We start from the raw sequence: 16,577 nt of genomic DNA on the forward strand, positions 1-16,577 counted from the left end.
TCGCTAACCCGAAGCACTAATCACGGACATTATTTTTGCTTACAAGAGCTTCATTTTAAAAAATGGTTTCGCTAACACTGACGTTCTACGCCAACACAGTATAGTGAAAGCTAATGCTACTGTGCTAACTTAAAATCATATCAGCACCGATTTAATTTTTACATAATTTGCATGCGTACAATACAGATGCTGTTTATATCTCTTGTTGTGTCTTTACTCCAACATAGTATATTTAAAGAAAAAGGATTCAACTCGGTGGTATGAAAATGAATGTGACTTTACTGTTGTCTCACAAGTTACATATATCAAAGCGCTGGCGGATAACCTCTAGGTAACTTAGTAGCTAGGGGAGTGGTTCCGCTGAAGTAAATAGATCTACTTTATATACTACACTCCTCCCCTTTTAGATTAATGCTACATAACTAAAGTAACACATAACATTGCCAATGCATTAAACACAATTTGTTATCCAGTTGACAAATATTGGAACTCTTTTTTTTTTTTTTTTTTTTTTTTTAGTCCATAAGTGAAACTCATAAATCCAATCTTTTCGGGGGTGCCCTGAGCCGTTCAGGATTACGCCTGGGAACCTGTGGGGTGCTCTCGGTAGGGGGCACTTCCTCTACAACTGTGGGTGTCACTGTACTGGGTTCAGAGTTGGTTTCAGGATCAGGTGAACGTGCTGGTTGTTCCAGTGTCTTTGGTTGAGCATTCAACAGTTGATCCACATGACGTCTCCAGGTATGCTCTCCAGTGTCCACCTCGTACATCAGGGGGCCGCTCCTAGTGATGATCTTTCCAGGCGTCCACTTGTCCCCTCGGTAGTCACGTGCCAGGACCTGCTGTCCCACATCGAAGCTCCTTGGCGGTTCACTCGAAAAGCTGCTGAACTGTTTGTTCTGCACTTCTTTTCTCAAGTTTGGCTTTAGCAGGTCAATGCGAGATCTGAGCGGTCTGTTCATAAACAGCATTGCAGGTGTCTGATTGGTTGTTGCATGAACAGAATTGCGGTACACCAGGAGGAAATTGTCAATTTTGTGTTGAAGAGAGATGTCTTCTTTTGTCATTGCTTTTATGGACTTTTTGAATGTTTGTACGAACCGTTCTGCTAACCCGTTTGTTGCTGGATGGTGAGGTGCTGACTTGAAATGCTTGATACCATTCTTTTTCATGAAGTCTTGGAATTCTTCAGAAGTATACTGTGGGCCATTGTCACTCACAATTTGCTCAGGTAGGCCATTCCTGGCAAAGATGCTTCTCAGAACAGATAGTCTTTTCTGATGTTGTTGATTTCATTGGGACTACTTCTGGCCATTTTGAGTGAGCGTCCACAGCTATGAGAAACATAGAGTTCATGAACGGACCAGCAAAATCAATGTGCACTCTCTGCCAGGGTACAGACGGCCATTCCCACGGATGTAGGGGAGCCTGTGGTGGTGCGTTTTGAACGCTCAGGCATCCTGGGCAGGTTTTGGTGATGTCCTCAATCTGTTTATCTATCCCTGGCCACCATACGTAGCTACGGGCCAGACTTTTCATCTTCACCGTACCTACGTGAGCCTCATGCAGACTGTCCAACACTCTGGTGCGAAGCTTGGAGGGCACTACCACACGTGATCCACACATCAAGGTTCCCTGGCAGACTGACAGCTGATCACGTCTTGCTGAAAACTCAGGAAAGTATGGATTCCCCTGGGCAGGCCAGCCTTGTACTGTGATGTCATACACCTTGGAAAGTGTTGGGTCATTCCGCGTTTCTTTTTGTATCAGGACATTTGTAACTGGGAGCTGATCTACCAGTGTTGTGTGGAACATTTCTGCCGGGTCACCCTTTGATGGTAGTTCCTCCACAGATGTTGACAGTGGGAGGCGTGACAAACCATCAGCATTGCAGTGTTGTTTAGTCCCCTTGAACTCGATGTCATACGAGTGTGCTCCTAAGAACAGGGCCCATCGCTGCAGTCGCGCAGCTGACATCACTGGGACTCCTTTTCGTGGATTGAATATTGACACTAGGGGCTGATGATCAGTCACTAAGGTAAACCTTTGGCCATAGAGGTAATGGTGGAACTTTTTGATACCCCATACTAGACTAAGGGCCTCCCTGTCAATCTGTGCATAATTGCGTTCGGCACTTGACAGGGACCTTGAAGCGAATGCAATTGGGCGTTCAAGTCCATTATCCATCGTGTGCGACAGGACTGCGCCAATCCCATACGGGGATGCGTCACATGCTAGACGGATGGGTCTGGATGGATCATAGTGGGTAAGTAGCTCGTCAGATGTTATTAGTCTTTTTGTTTCTGTGAATGCCTTTTCACATTTTTCTGACCAATGCCATTCCACTCCTGTTTGTAGCAGTGCATTTAGTGGATACAGCACTGAGGCAAGGTTTGGTAGAAACTTGTGGTAATAGTTGACGAGACCCAGGTACGATCTGAGTTGTGACACATTTTCAGGTTTAGGTGCTTTTAGCACTGCCTCAATTTTCTCTTGTGACTTGTGCAAGCCGTGCTTGTCAATGACATGTCCGCAGTATGGGATTTCACTTTTGAAAAACTCACATTTCTCTCTCTTTGCCCGTAGCCCATACTCACTCAGCCTGGTGAGTACTTTGCTCAGGTTTTGGAAGTGATCATCATCATCTTTTCCTGTTATGATAATATCATCCAGGTAGCATTGTGTTCCAGGTATATCCTGGAGCACCTGATCCATGGCTCTTTGCCAGATGGCTGGGGCTGAAGAAACACCAAACACAAGACGATTGTATTGGTAAAGTCCCTTATGAGTGTTGATGGTTAGAAACTTTTTGCTTGACTCCTCCACTTCCATCTGGAGATAGGCCTGTGACAAGTCTATCTTTGAAAACTTCTCCCCACCAGCCAATGATGAGAAGATGTCCTCTATTCGTGGCAGAGGGTACTGCACCGTGCGCAACACCGGGTTGATGCTCACTTTGAAGTCTCCACATATACGCACTTCACTTTTTCCTTTCTTCATCACAGGAACAATGGGCGTAGCCCAGTCACTCCAGTCAACTTTTGAGAGAATGCCGGATGCCTCCAAGCTTTGCAGTTCAGCGTCTATCTTGGGACGTAGGGCATACGGCACCGGGCGCGCCTTGTGGAATCTTGGGTTGGCATCTTTGTCCAGTTCGATTTTTGCTTTTAGGTGTTTTAGTTTGCCAATGCCTTTCTCGAAAACATGTGCATTAGCCTCCAATAACTGTGGCAATCTCTGCTCAGGCCTACGGGTGGAGCTCTTGAGACCTGTCGAGATATTCAGGGCTTTTATTGAATGCCAGTCAAGCTGAATTCTTCTCAGCCATTCACGCCCCAGTAGCGCTGGGCCTGTGGTTTTCAGGACATAGAGCTCTAGCTTGTGTGTTTGGTCACCATAGACCACATCCACTTTAAGTTTCCCTCTTGGTGACACTTTTTCACCTGTGTAGGTTTTTAACATCACTGATGTCTTTTTCAGTGGTAAGTGGGAGAACAGCCTGTCATAATCAGTTTCGGAGATCACTGACAAAGCTGAACCTGTGTCCAGTTCCATCTTTAGTTTCACTCCAGACACTGTAGTCGTGACCCATATTATTTTTCTGTCTTCTTCAGTTATGCTATGCAGCTCTAAGCATGACAGGTCATCATCCTCACTGCTGTTTGTGTTTTCAGAATGTTCTGTAACTTTGTGCATTTCATTTGCTTTGGCCTTTGGTTTAGGTTTAAAACCTGTGTTCTTTCCAGATTTTTCTTTTTGGGTATTTGTTTGGTCTGATTTGCATGCTCTTTCTATGTGGCCTTGTTTGTGGCATTTCCTACATGTCTTTTCTTTGAACCAGCAGTCGTTTGCTTTGTGTGAGGATTTATCACACCTGTAGCATTTTTGTTTTTTTCCATTTAAGGACATTTGATACACTTCGTTTTCTAAGTTTTTCTTCTGTAGCTCTGATGCACCCTTAGCTGCTGTTTCCATTGAGATAGCTAGTTCGAGTGCTTTCTTCAAATCTAGCTCTTTTTCGGACAGTAGCCTTTTTTGTGTGCTCGTACAGTGCATGCCACATACCAATCGATCTCTCAAGGCATCGTCAAGTCCCGTTTTAAAGTCACAATGCTGCGAGAGTTTGCGCAGTTCGGCCATATACTCAGATATGCTTTCATCTTTCGTTTGATTCCTCTTATGAAATCTGAATCTTTCCGCAATTACTAGTGGTGCGGGATTCAAGTGCTTCTGTAACGTATCAACAATGTCTTCATATGACTTGCTCGACGGTTTAGCAGGGCTCAGGAGATTACGGAGTAGACTGTAAGTTTTAGCTCCCATTAGACTGAGGAGGACGGAACTTTTTTTCTCTTCCTCGATATCATTAGCGTCGCAGTACAACTCCACTCGCTCTATGTATGATTCCCAGTCTTCACTTGAACTATCAAACTCCTCTACTTTTCCAACGTGAGCCATTTTGGACATGGAATCCAGATATTATCCGTTTATCCTTTCACTGTGTGCTATGCCCTGTTACTCACGTATCCTTTGCTAGGCTTCGTTTTGTCTCCTTTCGTCCTTTTTTTTTCCTTCCCTCCGGTTTAAATTTTCATTTCGTGCAGTTGTTTAGGGTCCAGAATCCTCGTCGCCAATTTGTTGTGTCTTTACTCCAACATAGTATATTTAAAGAAAAAGGATTCAACTCGGTGGTATGAAAATGAACGTGACTTTACTGTTGTCTCACAAGTTACATATATCAAAGCGCTGGCGGATAACCTCTAGGTAACTTAGTAGCTAGGGGAGTGGTTCCGCTGAAGTAAATAGATCTACTTTATATACTACATCTCTTTCTCTACTGTACGTCTTTTTCTCTTTGAAATGTTTCTTTGAAAGCTTTTGGGGAAAAGCGAGAACGTGAGGAGAGGAAACGGAAGTGCTTCGTAAACAATTTTCACCACCTTCAAAATAAAAGCATGCACATAAATCGCTAACTGCTTGAAGAATTCATAACGGTCTATAACCAAAACTTCAACACAGATGTCAAACTATATTCAACTTATTAAAGTTGATATAACAGCCATCTGTGTTAGCTCCTTATTTTGGGAGAAGCCGAGTGAGCTAAGTGTTTTCAAAGTTATCAAGGTGCTATGCTAAACATTAGCTCTGCTATTAGCGCATTATTAGTGGAAGCCTTTTTCAGGTTGAGCTTCTTTAACTTGCTGGTTCTGAACAGATCTGCAGAATAAGTTCTAGACTGAATATTTCTCTTTGTTGACTCGGTGAGAAATGGACACAATGTCAAACTGTCAACTTTGTTTGCTCAAGGAAAAAAGTTTTTAGCGGAAGATATGCTTTAGTCAAAGGAAGCTAAGAAAAGCTAATTATTTGCTGTTTTAATGCTTTCAGTTGCATAAAGCTGCATTATGTTTGACTTCACTGCTCTTCATGCCTCGCGATTCTTGTTTGTTGGGATAGAAGATAATTTCCAACTGAACATGTTAGGATGTTTTTTCCATCATGTTATAATTTTTCCTCCGTTTTTCTGTCAATACCTGATTTCATAGCAAATCAGTAATTTTTGAATGAGAAGTTGACACCGCTTAGTCATAAAGCTCGTCTGAATGAACTTCTATTAAGGTAAAAGTGTAAGGATAACGGACTCTTTCCCATTCAAGAGTAGCCGTCCGCCATCTTTGATCCTGTACCAACGGCTCCGCTTCAGGATAACCACGGCGCCCCCTGCTGGACGGCGGCCAAACCACAACACTAAAAACGGTCCAATTGGAGTTTATTAATTTATTGGAACTAATTTTAAACTAATAAACTTTTTGTGGATAATTAATCGTAACGCGGTTAATTATTTGCATCTCTAATGCTGACTCTTTCTTATGACCTTATCGAAAAATTATAAAATGAAGCCTGTAGTTCTTTAGATGTTGTATTACTTTTCCCACAAGGCCATTTAGGTTTTAATTTTTTCTCCCATAATAATAACATCTCAATTTCATTTTATTTAACTAATATTTAAATTGATTTCATGTTATGAAACATAAACATGCAAAAAAAAAAAAAAAAGGGAAATCAAGAAGTGGTGATTAGAAAAAAAACCCTGACACAACGATGTCAAAATAAAGCAACTTTATTTGCGCAAGGAAAGAAGTTTTCAGCTGAAGATATGCTTTAGTTAAAGGAAGCTAAGAAAAGCTAATTATTTCCTGTTTGAATGCTTTCAGTTGCATCAAGATACATCGTGTTTCTCTGGTCGTCAGTTGACTTCACTGATCTTGATGCGTCGCGATTCTTGTTTGTTTGGATAGAAGATCATTTCCAGATCCTTTTGCCTGAAGAGAAAAAAACAAACAAAAATGAACAGATTAAAGTGATGCAGTGAAAAAACTGTACAGCTAATCTGCGGCGACTCACTTGCAAACTCCAACGTTGACGCAAATCGTTCTGACATCATCAGTCGTCGTCAGCTCCTCGATCAGGACTGCAAGGTTTGCGTCCACAAATTTACGGCACTGTGATTTTAGTAATCCAATGCCATCGCAGACAGATCTCAGTTTTGCTTTAATGGCCTGGAAAAACACAAATAGATGAGTTTTTTTTCTCTCTATGTGCCTCTGATGGGACTTTTTGCTGCATGCAGCCATTTTGAACTTTTACCTCCGCAGTGGAGTTTGATCCAAGTTTTTTTTTCAACTTGTTCAAAGCCCATTTGCATCCCCAGCACATCCCTGGAAGCTAAAAGCAAGAGTTTGAAAAATAAAAGTTTAGAAAAAAATCTAAATTTATTTCACCTCACGCAGAATTAATCCAAGTTTTCATTTGAATCGGCTTTAAACCAATGTAAATGTATAACTAAACGAGGCTGGGTAGAAACTAGTCACATTAACTCACATTTACTTGAGTAACTTTTGGGAAAAGTTACTCTTAGAGTAAAATATCTGGGTACTCTACCCACTGTGAGTAACTTCACTGAATCAAGAAAAAGTTTGTTTTAATCAAAATTCACCAGAAACACAAACCTGCAGTTTTAGCTAAAGTTTCATATTAAAAATAATTTGATTTTTTTTGTCTGATTTTATCATTTTGGAATTATATTATTCATATAAAATTATTTTCAGTTAGTTATTAAAATACCAAAAAATCCATAAACTAAAATTTATATTTTATTTCATATAATGATCTAACTTTTAAATAATATAAAGTTTTTGACTTTTGAAATTCATAAAATTTCTATGTGGACAATTTTTGACTTTTTTTCTTGAAATGTCTGATATTAAAGTAAAAAAGTTGTTTTTTATCCAAGAAAGTTTTAGAGATTAATCTAAAAACTGTCTTGTTTTATTTTTAGAAGATTTCTTAAATAAATCTAAAAATTTATTTTTTTTTAAATTTCCAGCAAATTTTTAACTTTTGAAACTAAAAAATGTCCTTGTTTTTTTTCTAAATAATTTCTGAGATTATTCTAGCAATATGCTCAACTTTTCAAACCTAAAAAAATTCTTGTTTTTTCTATTAAATTTCCAAGATTAATCTAAAAAAAACTGAGTGTTTTCAAGCAAATTTTTGACTTTTCTGACTCAATAATTTTCCTCTTTTTTATAGTATTTTGGCAGAAATTTGCTCATTTTTTTCTATCTGCCCTGAGACGCCGTTGTAAATATGACATATTTGCTTAGATTGTGGTGGAAAAATGTTACCAGATTAGCAAAGTCATAATATGGTAATAAAAATATCCACTAAAATGGAACTAAAATCAGAAAGTATTTTGCAGCGTTTATGTTAAACAAAAGTAATAATTATTGAAGAGTAAATAAACGTGAGAAAAAAAATGCTTACATATTTTTGTAGCATTCTGTGGCGTTTTTAGCCAGAAGTTTTCGCTATTTATCTTATTAACTTTTTTTCTGGTTTAACAAAAAATTGCCTGTTTCAGTTGCATATATATTTTTAAATCCTTTATTATAGATACAATGGAAATTGGGAAAAATAACTACCAGAATAATTTTAACCAATTTTTTTAAAATCCTTACCCCTTGCACGTCTACATCAGGTTCTCCCAGCTCATCATCATCGATCCTGATCTTTAGGCTTCTTCCCTGGACCATCCAGACTGTGAAGAGATTAAACAGTTTTATTAATGCAAACCTAATTTAATGCAAAATTTGAAAGAAAATGCGTACTTGAACATGCCAGAACGATGCACAGGAGGAATGAGCGGTTCTCCATTGCTGACTGTCAGCTGAAACCTCTGGAGCAAAGTCGCTCCCCAGTATTTATGCCTGATGAAGGTGAAGGAGGTGGATGTGAAATGCAAACCGTCGTTAGCAGCAGACATCTGCCATGCTAACACCTCCTCCCTCTTCTTTAGAGGTGTTAGGCTGGTGGTCTTTGTTGTTTTAGTCACTGCTGTGAAAGGAAATGAGGGCGTTGGTCTAGCCGTCATTTTTTATTCACTTATTATTACTCACTATCTTCATTTCTAAGCTCAAGAAGTCATTTAATAGACAAATATTTAAAATAAACTCTGTAAAATAACATTACTGTTGGAAAATGTATCCTCGGTACACAAAGGTTCATTAACACAGATCCTTCCTATCTGGCCATAAACAGTTTTACTCAATTCAAATAACATTTCTGCTGGTATTTAAACATCTCTGTTACACAGTTTTTCTTTTACATATATTGTAAATATGCTATTGTTAATTAACATATTTACACTGCAAAAACACAAAATCTTACTAAATATTTTCAGTCTAGTTTCTATTACAAATATTTTATTACACTCGAAATGAGACAAAACTAACTTACTAGTAACATTTTAGCAAAATATAGGAGTTTGTTTAAAGTGAATAATTCCTGAATATTAATGAAAAAGTACTGGTTCTATTGGCAGATTATTTAACTTATAACATGAGAAAAATGTCTTGTTATGAATTAAATAATGTGCCAATAGAACTAGCACTTTATTATCAACATTAAGGAATCGTATACTTAAAACAAGCCTCTATATCTTGTTGAAAAGATGGATGGTTGTAAGTTAATTTTGTCTTATTTCAAGTGTACTAAGATATTTGTACTAGAAACTACAGCACAAATATTTGGCAAGATGTCGTGATTTTGCAGAAAGATTAAAAAAAGAAAACAATGGAATTTCAATATGAATTGAAGAAGCTTTGTTGGAGACTCGCTGTATGAAAAGAAGCAAAATGTGAAGTTTCCAAATAGACACAATTTTGGTGAGAATGTTGGTTAACACCCAGTTGGGTGAATGAGTCATCTCAGACATTTTATGGTGTCTGATGAAGGTGAATGAAGGAACGTGTCCTTTCCTCTTTTTATTTTATTTTGTTAGAAACTGTGGAGTACTCACTTTTAACCTAGAAAAGGAATTAGAACAAACTTGGAATCCATAGACTCTAGTTTATTAGTCACTCTTTAGCTTATATTTTAGAAACTGTAGAGTATTCACTATTAGAGCAATATTAGATTAAGTTTTAGATGCTGTGCCGTGGTGGTGTAGCGGTTAGCGCGACCCATATTTGGAGGCCTTGAGTCCTCGACGTGGCGGTCACGGGTTCGACTCCCGGACCCTGCGACATTTGCCTCATGTCTGCCCCCCTGTCCTGCCCCCTTCTTGACAGCCTACTTTTGTATAAGGGACACTAGAGCCCACAAAAAAAACCCTGGAGGGGTAAAAAAAATAAGTTTCTCCTTGTTGTATTTTTGGTCTTCATGATGTCATTTGTTCTCTAACAGTCAGTGATAAACGTCTTACTCATTACCAGAACAGCAGTGCAGAGTAAATGACACCTATTGCAACACTTCATCATAAAGTACAAGAAGACTTGAATTTATATTTCCCTCTAATGGCAGATGCAATATTGCGTGTGTGGAATAATATTTCTGTTGAAAGGAAATGAAACTAAATCAGCAGAATCTATATTTTTATCACAGTTGTTTAAAATCTTTATTGATGACTTAAATGAACCATGATTAAAATAATTTGTGGCCTTTTGCACACAATTTGCAAAAATCACCGTTTGAATATGAGAAATAATTACTTTGCTCAGGCAGATATGAACCAGCAACAAAGGCAGAAAATTCCACCTGTTAAGAATTTTTATAAAACAAAAAGAATAAAAAAGTAAAAGCATTGGTTGTGATGTATTTAAATTATTTAAAAGTTGGTTAGGAACGAGGCAAGGGATAATTCTATTGTTGTCATAGTAACTCCATAGCAACTGCCATGGCAGTTAGTTACGGATACCTACCAAGATGGCTGCCAGTTACAAAGGTTGCAGAAGTGTGACGTTTGCGGCATTATCAAAAATTGATAATTTTTTACTTTTGGAAAGTTTCTGAGTTTCAAAAGATGAAACTCTTGAAAGTCACAAAATTCCTTATCTTCTGTAATTCTGTGATGAATCTTAAAATCTCTTCAGAAATTTACTTTTTTTCCATCTACAATATCCCTAATGTCCAGAGAGAAGAAACGTCTTAAAATGGGCAAACTAAGACGGTGGCATCGTATTCAGACTTCAGGCAGGAATTGCTGCTAAAGTTGGATCAACAAAGTATTTGGCAGAGAATGTAACATTTTCTACACTCAAAAAATGTTTCCACGTTGTCATAGTGTATAGAATAATACAAGAGATTAATTTAACTCAGTTTAAAACAACCTGTTTTAACATGAAATGTGTAAAAAGTGAAGCGCTGTGAATATTCTCCTGATGCTCCCTACATTCGATGTTGCTAAGCGATTGAGTAAATCCATAAACAACTAGCTTAACAAAGAGCTTTTCTATTTTCAGCGTTTTGAACATGTTGCCAGCAACCTGCTTAAAATAGTTGGGAAGGGAAATTGTACTTCATCACCTGCTCTTTTCTCAACTTTCTGTAAATACTCAGTGGCCTTTGTGCTGCCATTCACACAACACAAACTCACACTATCAGTGTGTGAAAACATCAAGCAACAATGTGGTTTCACTATATGAATATGTGTTATGTGGGTTAACTCTACCACTATTAAAGGTGACCTCCTATGTTTCCCTGAACAGGTTAGGATAGTTCTATGTTCATTACACTTTGTGCACAAAATCATTCTTAGATAATGAGATTTTAATCTCGAGCTGCTTGCAGAATGAGTTGTTTTAAAGCTTCTTATCACTTTAAATCCAAATAAGCTGCTCAATATTTATACTTGTATGTGAAAATGGCTGCTAACAGATGCACAATTATGCAGCAGTTCATCTTTGAAAAGCAGAAGTAAACCAAACCAGCTGACCAAACCTTTCAGTGCTATTTGAATGTGACTCAACAATCAGGGGGTTGTTTGAAACAGCTCATTTTCCACACACCTAAACATTAAACTACTGCCAAAAAATGGTTGGGTGTTGTTTTTTAAGCATTTGGGGTGTTTTTAGAAGCAGTGGAGACTAAACTTGAAGTACACAAATGTGCAAAATGTGAGTTTTGTATAATAATAATGCTTTTAAGGGGTAATTTTATGTATCGCCCAGGGAAATTGTGCCATTTTATAAGACAATCAGGTAACTATGTTATCTTCAGTTGTTATAAAAGTGCTACATATATCAAATATGACTTAAAAGGAATCTGACTTCTTGATTTAATGCATTAAAAATGGGCCTATCTCTCTTTAAAACCGCTGCTTTTTCTGAAACTCCGCCTCCAGAGCTCTGAAGCTTGGAAACTGCAGCTCTGAGGAGGAGCTGAGGCTTGAAAGCGGAGCTAGGTCTATCCAGGCGTTTGAACAGCTGAATGGTTGCCATGGCAATTAAAGGGTTTCTCAAACATGCATGAAGGAATCAGGCAACACTTCAGATGTGTTTCTGATGAGGGATTAACATTATAACATGATGTAAAACTCAAAAAAGTAAATTTTGCACAATACTGCCCCTTTAATACTGATCACATCTCAGATGAAGTTCACCCACATGGTCAGCTAATGTCCAGAAAATGCAGTGAACATGTTTTGCATCACTCATATATCTTATCTATCCTAACCTGTTCAAGGAAACAGGTTCCCTTTAAGCCAAACCTCAGACTAAAACTTCAATTCAAACCGGAAACCAGACCCAACCAGGTTCCCATAAATATTGGTAATGCATTGTACAATACTCGAGGTTAAACTTATTTTGTGCGAATTTCGTGCAAAGAATTTGATCTCAGAGTGGCCTAACTAAGGCCTGGACTCAAAAATGATTAGGATGCTCTGGTATACCTTTAAAAAACTCAACATACTGCAAAACTTATGATATACTTGCTAGCATAAGTTCTGTTTTAAACTCAACTTCGGTTGTGGATTTTGTTGTGTTGTGAAGTCAAAAGAGTTTAATTTGGACTCATTTTAAATGAAACTGTGAGCTGTTGATGAATCAAGCTGCTGGATTATTGTAGTTTATGAGTTCTTGTGGTCTGTTTCGTCCTCTGATGACACATTCGTGGTCCTGTGTCAGTGTTTCTTGAGCCAGCGTTGAGTTATTTCTGTTAGCTGATTGCAGCTTTAACTTTATAATAAAATGTATTTTTATGAACAAAATGCCCCATATTTTATCAACACTTAATTGTGGATTTTATATATATTCTTTGCTTTACTTTTTGCTGGTTCTAAAGGAAGAATTTACTGCTTTTGTTCCCACATGATGCTACAAGCACTTTCTACAAAGTTCACGGGCTGCTCTTTATTCCAGGTGAGAAATTAAACATGTACAAATGTCATACAATCCAACCTAAAAATAAAACTTCTCCCACTCAAGCATCTAGCTAGAAATTTATTGTTTTCTTACATGTTCACAAGTCATAACCAGCAAACCGAATATCAGTCTTTAGAAAAATTTCTGTTCGAGTTATGATGCTGTGAAAAGTATTCGCTCCCTTTCACAGATACATTTTAACGTCACACAAAGATAACGCGAATACAAACAAATTATAATTTAATTGGTGAAAGAAGTTATCCAAACCAACTTGACCTTGTGGAAAAGTTTTGCCCCATAAACATTGCGGAAATCCCGAAGGGAAAACCAGACCCAGGATGAAATGTCGATCATTTTACTTTTGTTGTTTTTAATATTGCTGGCCTGTGACAGCCTGGTGACCTGTCCGGGTGACCCCGCCTCTGGTCCGGAACGTTAGCTGGAGAGGCACCAGCAGCTCCCGACCCCACTAGGGACGAGGGTGTAAGAAAATGGATAAATGGATGGATGGATGAATATCGCTGGCTTACTTCTCTGTCATCGGATTTTAATTTATTTTTTTCAGTTTCACCAGCCAGCAGTTGCAACCGATTGTACAAGGTGACTTATTACGCACTAAGATATAATAACGGCAGGCTAGTCCGCCATTAGCGGCATCTCCATGACTTCTCTTCCCGCCTCTCTTAACAGAACATCCGGTTGCATTTCAAAATAAGAGCACCAACATAGCACTGTTTTAAAAACTAACGGCAGCGATTTGTCAGAGATATAAGGCTAAATGTCAGTGTTACTATGGCAGCGTATTGCGGCCATTGTAAATAGAAAAAATGGAATACATTTCCGCCTAAAAGAATCTCAGGAATTTCCTTGAACACACTTGGAAATTTCTGTTTGAAAAGCAGAAAATTTGCCAGAAAAAATACATTTTGAGATTCATCTCAGAAATGTTCTACAGAAAACAAGGAAATTTCTAAGTTTCAAAAATAATGAATTTTCGACTTTTGAAATGTCCAAAAGTCACATTTATTTTTACTTCTGAAACTCAGAAATTTCAAGTTGTTTTTTTTTAAATTTGTGATTAATCTCAAAATTTGAGTTTACTAGAAAATTTTCAGCTTTTCAAACTTCAAAATCATGCATCTCCAACCACTCCCTGTCATCTTCCTCTTCATCGTTTCCACCAGTAGTAACATTCAGTTTTTGATCATGCGTCTTGTGTGACGCAGAAAAGGTGTGTCCATTGCAATTTTGCAAAATAAACCAATTACGATACGGCCAAAAACAAAACAAAACTAAAAAAAAAACAACAAAGAAACAAACACCTCATCCTGGTTCCAAAACTTTTTATTAAAAAATTTGGGATTTTTTATTTTTTTGGAATTGCAGTGTTTCCATTAAGCAAATTTATTTTTGAAATGTTGAATTGTGCAGTTATAGTGTCAGGAGATTTATTTAGCACATCTTTTGTCTCGTTACTAAATCGCGACCATTATATTTTCAGGCTACATTTGGGATATCTTGATTCTACTGGTCTGTCAGTAATTATTGCTGAATGTTTATTTTGGTTTGGATAGGATTTTTCCCTCAAATGAAGTCTTTGTTTAAAGCATATTTTGCTTGTATTTAATCAGGCTAGCTTAGATGATGTTTTTTTATTTACTTGATGATAATAAAAAATTGACACAAAAAGAGAAATAAAGGCTGTAAGAGGCAATAACTTTTCACAGCTTTATAGTTTAGATAACTTAAATCTTTGAGGAAAAAAACAAAAAAAAAAAAAACACAATAAACTGCGACTTGAAATTAAAAATGAGTCATGTAGAAAATGTTTACAACCTACCAAGTAAAGTGGCAGATGATAGGATAAAGATACTGCAAGACATTACACTGGATATTTACTATAGGTTACAGTTTTTTACTTTCATAATAGAGACTGGAGGTCTTGAACATCTCGTATTCTTGGATTTTGGTTGTTTTATGTTAAATCTTTATTTCTTCTAGCAGTCTAGATGCAATCTTTAAATATTTAGATAAATCCTTCATTTTTGGTCTTTTACAAGGTCATACTGAGAGCATGTAAAACTACATTTTGATTTCTGTCAATAGGCTATGTAAAAATGCCCTGCAGGGTACTGCGTTGTTTACGTTAAAATCCATGGGTTGTTGCAGATTCATGCAAAGACCGAATCAGTTTTCTTGTCATTTTGCCTCCAATCATCCTAAATTATTGACAAAATGCCAGAAGACTGGCAGTAGTTTATGTCTCAATAAAATCTGTAGTTTAGCTAACATGCAGTAATTAAATTTAGGACGAGTTTCACTGTTTGAGTTGTGTTACTATTACTGAAATGCAATTGTTTACCAGTTTACATTGGCTGAATTAACCTGGACGTCTGTGTACAACTTCTTTATTTTAATTATTACTAGCTACCTGCTACCATGTTCTGGACCAGTTAGCTCTGTTCATTTGACTCTTATTTGATCTAATTAGGCAGTATTTAAGTCTGTTCTTCATACTGTATGATAAAAATGCCTTTGTATATTAAATTAAATACTCAAAATTAGGTAAGCTAAGGGTTTCTAGCTGAAAAGGGAATTTTTTCGTAATAATTTTGGGGGCTCGTCCGGGATCTCACTGAATCTATTACAATGTGAAAAATGTAACAGTAACTGTTTCTGATTAATTTGAACACAGTGAGGGTCACTTCATAAAATACGTTTTGGATTTAAGGACTCATTCTCATCTTTTTCTTTCAGTTTTACTGTTTCAGAGTCATTATAGAATAAAAATAAGGTTTTGTTTGATGTTAAGAAGAGAGCTCAAATGAGTAGAAACATAAATAAATAAGAAACAAATTCATAAACCTTTAGGACAAATCAAGGCATAAATGCTCATATTCTCTTATTGTAAAGAGACATGTTTGTTTTTGTACTGCCTTGTGGGGTCAGTAACTCTGTCATAGAAAACTACACTTACCATTCTTTACATCCGTACAAATGCAACATTTATGTGGAAAATCCTGTAGTATAAAAGCATTGGGAACTAAACTATGTAAAAGGGGAATTCTGTTTATGTAATAAAAACTGTAAAAAATAATTTCAATAAGCAATTGTCTATGTTTTTACACTTTATGCTGTTTTCTTTTACATGAGCAACTGCTTATATTTAAATAAACTACAGAAAAACAAAACAAAAGCCACAGGCTCTATAAATTAAAAGTAAAAAACAGTGACACAGTGATTTCCTGTCTCCTTGCAGTTTGTTGTCGCAGCGTCTTCTTGAGCAGGATCGTCTGAGGTGGAGTTTTTTCTGAGTTTCTGGTGCCAAACCCATCAGTGCTTGATTAAACTCCATTTTGTGACGATGTGAACGACTCTCTTCCTGCTCCTTCGGTTCCTCCACCTCTTACGTCCCAGTGGCTGATCCAGTCCGGCTTTTTATCCCTGTCATGCTTCCGCAGAGTCTTTGTCTCAGATGATTTCCAGGACGTCACAGGGAACGTAGCCTCTCTTCTTCCCAAACGCCACTCTGATGAAGCCGCCACGCTCGCCCTCACTGCTCACACAGATCTACAGCAGAGGAGAAATCATCATCAATTAATGGATGAAAAACATCTTAGGAGTACAGCAGCTGCTCTATTCTCTTACTACATTATGCCAAATTTACCTTTTCTATCCCAGATTTAAAATGAGTGACAGTTGTCTGCTTTCGGACTGCAACAAACAATTATTTTAGTAAACGATCAATCGCTAGTTTGACGATCAAAAGAATTCACTTAACCACGTAAGAATTTTTTTATACAATATTACAAATACATTAAAGAAATAATTACATTTTTTTCATAAAGAAATAAACATTTAATTGCCTAAAAT

General features: G+C 37.3%; 2 protein-coding genes across 4 annotated transcripts in view; both read right to left on the bottom strand.

Annotated features, from left to right (window-relative positions):
* Positions 1 to 6,105: 6,105 nt before the first annotated feature.
* LOC102221378 (antimicrobial peptide NK-lysin-like) lies at positions 6,106 to 8,290 on the bottom strand. Its single transcript, XM_005801278.2, has 5 exons — positions 8,172 to 8,290; positions 8,022 to 8,101; positions 6,649 to 6,726; positions 6,406 to 6,560; positions 6,106 to 6,323 (listed from the first exon to the last, which is right to left on the bottom strand). The coding sequence occupies exons 1-5, from the start codon at positions 8,215 to 8,217 to the stop codon at positions 6,248 to 6,250; spliced, it is 435 nt and encodes a 144-aa protein (XP_005801335.2). The 5' UTR covers positions 8,218 to 8,290; the 3' UTR covers positions 6,106 to 6,247.
* Positions 8,291 to 14,053: 5,763 nt separating this feature from the next.
* stac (SH3 and cysteine rich domain) overlaps positions 14,054 to 16,577 on the bottom strand; it is a 34,174-nt gene continuing 31,650 nt past the window's right edge. For 2 of the 3 annotated variants that reach the window (XM_023353190.1, XM_023353189.1), the window contains one exon: positions 14,054 to 16,274. In XM_023353190.1, the coding sequence (XP_023208958.1) occupies positions 16,176 to 16,274 (99 nt within the window). In that variant the 3' untranslated portion in view covers positions 14,054 to 16,175. The remainder of the gene's footprint in view (positions 16,275 to 16,577) is intronic. The other variant, XM_023353191.1, reaches the window with a different exon arrangement.

This window comes from Xiphophorus maculatus, chromosome 19 (genome assembly GCF_002775205.1).
Source record: "Xiphophorus maculatus strain JP 163 A chromosome 19, X_maculatus-5.0-male, whole genome shotgun sequence".
Taxonomy (NCBI): domain Eukaryota; kingdom Metazoa; phylum Chordata; class Actinopteri; order Cyprinodontiformes; family Poeciliidae; genus Xiphophorus; species Xiphophorus maculatus.